At 46.0% G+C, this 5988-nt stretch overlaps 1 protein-coding gene across 1 annotated transcript; it reads left to right on the top strand.

The window, feature by feature from the left end:
- Window positions 1-86: 86 nt before the first annotated feature.
- SOCS1 (suppressor of cytokine signaling 1) lies at window positions 87-3612 on the top strand. Its single transcript, XM_042037835.1, has 2 exons — window positions 87-256; window positions 2169-3612. Exon 2 carries the CDS (start codon window positions 2244-2246, stop codon window positions 2865-2867), a length of 624 nt encoding a protein of 207 aa, XP_041893769.1. The 5' UTR covers window positions 87-256; window positions 2169-2243; the 3' UTR covers window positions 2868-3612.
- Window positions 3613-5988: the final 2376 nt, after the last annotated feature.

Here is a 5988-nt window from a genome sequence, read left to right on the forward strand (position 1 = left end):
GCGGGGGAGGAGCCGAGCTGAGCTCCGCCGCCTTAAATACAAGCCGGGACGATGTGCAGCCCCAGAGCGCTGGAAGTGCCGCTCGCCCGCCCCCCCGCCCGCCCCGCGGCAGCCCCGGCTCGCCGCGGCGCCAGGCAGGGCCCCCGCCGGAGGATGCTCGGCCGGCCGCCGGGGCCAGGACCAGGACTAGCAGCAGGATTGGGACTGGCAGCGTGTGCTGCCCTCCGGGGACGGCCCCCACTCGCGGCGCCCCGAGGTAAGGGAGGGTCTCTTTCCCGGGGGGTCCTCGCGAACCGCGACGTGCACCGAAAGGCTCGGGCGCCGCAGTCCGATGAGATCAGATTTAGGAGGAGCCCTGACAGATGTGCAAGAGCGTGGTGGCTTCGGGGGTCTTTGCCCTTTAAATTCTTTTTTTTTTTAATATTTTTTTCCCCCTCCTTTTTGGCTCAGTGTCCGTGCTCAGACAGACCTGTCGTGCCTGGTGTAAAACAGTGGGATAAGCACTAAACCGAACACGCAGCGGGGCTTGCAGGGCCCCACGCCGGCGGTGGGAGCCGGGGCAGCCCCGGGCCCGCAGTGCCCGCACGGCCCCGCCGCCGCCGGGACCAGCCGGGTCGAACCGGGCCGGGCCCCGGACCCCGCCGAAGGCTCCGCTCCGCCTCAGTCTGGCACCCTTGCCCCAGATTCCTGCGCTGGTTTTCGGGCTCCGAAGACTTGCATGTCCCCTGTTTGTTCTGTGCCCTTTGGAAAGGCACTGCAAGCTCTCGCTTGGCTCCCTACGGCTTCTGCTAGAGAGCCCTTTGATTTTTAGATCTCGGGCTTAGTGCTTATTTCTCCCCAGGGTGTCCTGAAACTGAATTTTTAACTTTAAATACTGGGTGATAATCCTGGCCCAGTAATTGGAAAAACTGGCATCAGTTTCCTTCTGCTGCGCAAAGCAAGCCCAATGCTACTTTCAGCCTGTTTCTTGCCAGCTTAAGGATTTTATAACCCTCGTAGCTGCTTGAGGAGGTAATAAGACCTAAATGAAACCAAACATCAAATTGTTAAATTAGCACAGACAGGAATCCGGCGGCATGCTTTCTTTGAAATCCTCATTAGCATGTTACCCTGAACTGTGAGACGGCTGAGGGATTCATTTCTGAGAATCCTTCAAGGTTTCTCAACAAGCTGCTGCTGCAGATCTATATCTGACTATAGGGATAAATCCTAAAATCTATGCTTGCCAGTAAGGTCAAGGCAGCCAGCGGAGATGTATTGAACCACACTGTCAGAGGCAGACATTTCAGGCCAAACTCATTCCTGGTGCAGCACTGCTAATTCCTTTGAAGTAACACGAGGGATGAATTTAGTCCCTCATGCTGAAAGATATATCAATAGGAAGCAATTTAGATTGGACCACTTAAAGTGCATGTAATACAAAAAAGAGAGAGAGAGAGAGACTGCGGAGTAATGCTTTAAGGGTTCACAGAGGTTGATTTGTATAAGCTAGTAGGTTGTAGCATTGCTGTCCCGAGGGAAACTTGGGGGAATGGAAATTGCCTTTTATGGCTGAGCCTCAGGTTAACAGGAGAGAGGAAAGAAGTTTTGGGATTACTGTGTAAATTGACCGTGTTACAGGCTGCCTCTACAAGTTACACTTCAGTCGTACAATGGCACCTCACCTCACTCTCTTCCCCAATTATCTGGAAACACAGCCTTCACCCACTTTCTTTTTTTAACACAATGCAACAAATAACAACATTGTCTGCTGAGTTCTGACATCATAGTTGGGGAAAGAAAAATTGATAATTCAGTTGTAAAACCTTGTTGATTTCTTCTGTAAAAACTTGAGAATGGGAGACAGTGTACATGAGAACTTCTCATAAAGCAGTCGTTTGAGTTGCTTGGCCCTGAAAGTGGCTCACAGAAGGGAAACTGTATTATCTTCTGTAGCCGTTAACGATCCCTGCTAAATATTTTTGGAGCTTTGGACTTTGCCATAGTTGATAGACTGCTAATCTTGTCAGAAAGCGAGCAGTTGTTTACCTGGTGTAAATTGGAAAATGAATATTTTATTATTTTATAATGGGTGGGAGGTGTATCAGTGGAAGAGTTGGTCATTCAGCGATTGCAGCCGTTTGTTCCTGGGGATTTGTCTCACATGATGTCTCTCCTTGGCATTTCAGAATAGCTGCTGGAAGGCCGCCCTGCCGTAGCTGCTGACGCTATGGAAGACCGCATCCGCTGCTCTCGGCTGTAGGATGGTAGCGCACAGCAAGGTGTCAGCAGATAATGCACTTGGAGCAGACCCAAGACGGCTTCTTGACCCTCCTGCACGAGATCACTCACAGGCACGAGGCTTCCAGGGCCCCGGCCGGCCCGGCACTGTGCAGGCACAGGGCAACACACACTTCCGAACCTTTCGCTCCCAAGCGGATTTCAGTAGCATCACTCGAGCCAGCAGCCTGTTGGATGCCTGTGGCTTCTACTGGGGGCCTCTGACTGTCAGTGCTGCCCACGAGAAGCTGAAGTCTGAGCCCGAGGGTACCTTCCTCATCAGGGACAGCACACAAAAGAATTGCTTCTTTGCTATCAGTGTTAAGACTGCAACTGGGCCCACCAGTATCCGGATTAACTTTCAGACTGGGCGTTTCAGCCTGGATGGCAGCAAAGAGACTTTTGACTGTCTTTTTAAGCTGCTGGAACATTACGTAAGCTCCCCGAGGAAGGTACTGGTTACCCCCCTGCGCAAAGTCCGGGTGCAGCCGCTGCAGGAGCTCTGCCGGAAAAGCATCGTGAAGACTTTTGGAAGAGAGAACTTAAATCAGATTCCACTCAATCCTGTTTTAAAAGACTATCTGAAATCCTTCCCATTTCAGATATAAGTGCAGCATTAACTGTATAGGGAACCATTAGAGATGTGTAACGAAATCCAGCTTCCTGGGTTTTTAAATATGTTTGACAGTGAGCAAACTTATTTTTGTAGCAATTTACTGTATTTTGTGATGGAACCTGAACACTTGACTTCTTATGTTTACAAAAACTGTTTGCACAAACCTGGGGTTTTAAAACCCTGGCATAATTTTTCTGCCAAGCAGAATATTTTATTATTTTATAATATTTTTAATGATATTAACATAATAAACTTTATTGTCACAGTTTTTAAAAAAAATAGCATCTCTGGTTTTAGTTTAAAGGCTCTGGCACCTATCCTGCTGACAGTCAAATTGTGTAACTGAGTGTGTAATTGCAGACAGGTCTCCACGTGGTCCTGCTTCTTTGCCCTATCAAATTCGTCTTAGTGCTAGTCCAGCAGGCAGGGGATTCCTGCCTGCAAAAGCCTACAACAGAAAGGTACAAGCAGTAGAAAATATACTCAGGGTGAATCTGCCCAGGAATCCATCTCTCTCCTAAATCCATGAGAGCAGGGACAATGTATTGAGACTGCAGTGATGCATAGTTTTTGATAGAGTAAATCAAACCTTTGGCTGAGCAAACTGCACCAACTATGGTTTGACTTACTTCTGTTGAAAGGTACAAAGCCCTAAGCTAGAAAAGGTTGCTGTCTGACATAACCAAACCCTATGAACCTCGGTGGGGAAAAATAAAACTATCCAGAAATGCTCTTCACACACTTTAAAAGTCTGTGAACACTGTATCATTGTGGTGCATTGGGGAAAGGATAGCTTAGTTCTCTTTGAAAATTGGCATACACAAAAGGACAAAGGTGTAGACATCCTTAGACCTAAAAAGATGTTTCTCATCTTAAATTCCTCCTGATCTACAGAGCACAATTTGACATGTTAAAAGAGTCTATGACTTAGCTCCATGACAGGATCCAGAGAGCATAAGCCTCTACATTTGCAGCTGTAATTTCTAGTGGCTAAACTGCATTCAGAGAAAGCTAAACTACATTAGACTGTTCTGTTTCCATCTGCTCATGAAATGCAGAAACAGTGCCTCCAGAACCGCAACTGTGAATGACTTGAGATGCCTGATTTGGCAAAATGTCACCTGCATTATGAGAAAGTGATTCTCCCGTCCCTCGAGCATTTCCTGAAATCCATGAAAAGCTGACTTAGAAAACCAGCTGAACCAAATCACTTCAAAGAAGGCACAGTCTTTCACAGAAATGTACTCTATCAGCTCAGATCTACAGTGCTTACAGGAACTGCAAGCAGTAAATGAAGTAATCTTCAGAGTCTGGGAGATAAAAGGTCTCTCCCCCTGCTGTAATTCACATTCCTTTTAAAGATTAAGCCACTACTTTTAGGCAACACTGAGTGTATGTTCTGTAGTGATCCTTACCGAATCATTTGTTTAATATTTACCAAATCAGCTCTTACTTCATTGATGTTTCTTTGGAATAAGTAGGTTTCCTCCTCAGACATGACTAAGGATCACTCAGTGGACTGGACATTGTGAAAAAAGGGAAAAAGAACACACAGGCAGTATCATGTGAGTTTCTGGTGTGTTGTTTCCCTAAAAATGCTCTTTGGATCAGTCCTAAAACAGCAGACAGCATTTCTGCTTAGTTCTAAAGCTGGAATTAGTTGCCAAATGATGCATTTTCCCACAGAAGCTGCAAGGATATAAATTTGGGAAGTAGTGAATGCTGTTCTATGCAGCAGATAGAAGACAGGAGCAAAGCTGCTGCCTGAATGTGAATAGCACTCTTAAATTGGAAAAAAAAGTCTTTGTAGGGTGAAGGCTGCCAAACTGGTTTGCTGTCAGCAGAGATTTTTATCCCTTTCCCATATTCTTTTTTTTCCAGCTCCCCACTAATATCTTTTAACCCTTCAGGCCCCAAATTAATGGCTCTTGCCCTGCTACACAGAAGAACGTCCACATGACAGCATTAGTGGTAGAACAAGCACAATGTAATAATTTAGGAGGTTCTCTGCTACCTCTGGTAAAACCAAGCAAAACTAGATCTAGATATACAGGAAGGGGCTTCCACTGAGAGGCCTGGAATGAAAAACGTAAGGGTTGAGCCCATTTCATTTTCTTCCTGGCAGAAACAAACCTATTTCCTTTCTCTCTCTCTTCTATTGCTTTAGAATAAGTTTAGCAGAAATAAGCAATATCCTCCCACATGAGATGCCTAAGTATCTTCATTTTGTCTTTAATATGAAATGCAAATACGGAATAGCTCAGAAAAAAATATAACCAAAACTATTAATAAGGACAAGAAGGTCAGAATTCTATAAAATGTCTCTTAAGTAAAGAGGAGACAAAGCTGACTTGTATTTTTAAATTACATTATCTTTACCTGCCTTATTTTTCTTCCCCTTCCTTTCCTTCTCTTTCTCTCTCTCCCCAGCATACAATACAGTGGCCAGGCAGATCCTCCTTCTAGTAGGTATATGTAGGTTGCTCCAAAGCAACAAGGAAATCCTAACCACAGTATGTGTGTTCACAATGTCACTCTGAATTTCCCTCTGTAAGAGCAAATGAAGGGCTCTCTAAAATGTCAGTTCACCTGTGTACACTGATTTAAGGGTGGTGTCACATCTGAAGAGCACAGCAGGAATCTCCTGAAGATTTTTGTAGTAATTTCAGCTGTCAAATCTCTCATCCTCAGCTTTATTAAAGCACCAGCAAGGTCAAATAGGGAATTCGCAGTACTCTGCCCCTAAAGCAATAGAAACACACAAGAGATTTTAATCCCTCCTGCTAAACAGTACATGAAGAGTGGTGATTCCAGTCCCTTCCCCTCTCGCCCAGCTCTTTCCTCTGACCTTTTGACTGCGGCCAAAAAGTGAAGTAAACAGCCAATCTGTTAAAGGACTATGGGAGAATTTGAGCCATACTGAGGAGCACAGCAAAGCCCCATTTTTGAAAAGGCTGCAATATTTACAGTGGGGACGGGACAGCTTTAAAATAATACCATTTGCAGCATGGCTGTATCATCCAGAGGACCCTGTGTCCCCCAGAGCAGCAGGGTGGGCTCTGAGCAGGGCCCTGCTGGACCCAACCCTGCTCCTGGGACTCCACAGGCCGAAG

Source organism: Corvus kubaryi, unplaced genomic scaffold, assembly GCF_017639235.1.
Source record: "Corvus kubaryi isolate FWS band 111438036 unplaced genomic scaffold, C.kubaryi_AGA036_p1.0 37387, whole genome shotgun sequence".
Lineage (NCBI taxonomy): Eukaryota > Metazoa > Chordata > Aves > Passeriformes > Corvidae > Corvus > Corvus kubaryi.

Excerpts from the sequence above, each read along its gene's own strand:
- SOCS1 (XM_042037835.1), top strand. The coding sequence starts at position 2,244 with ATGGTAGCGCACAGCAAGGTGTCAGCAGATAATGCACTTGGAGCAGAC.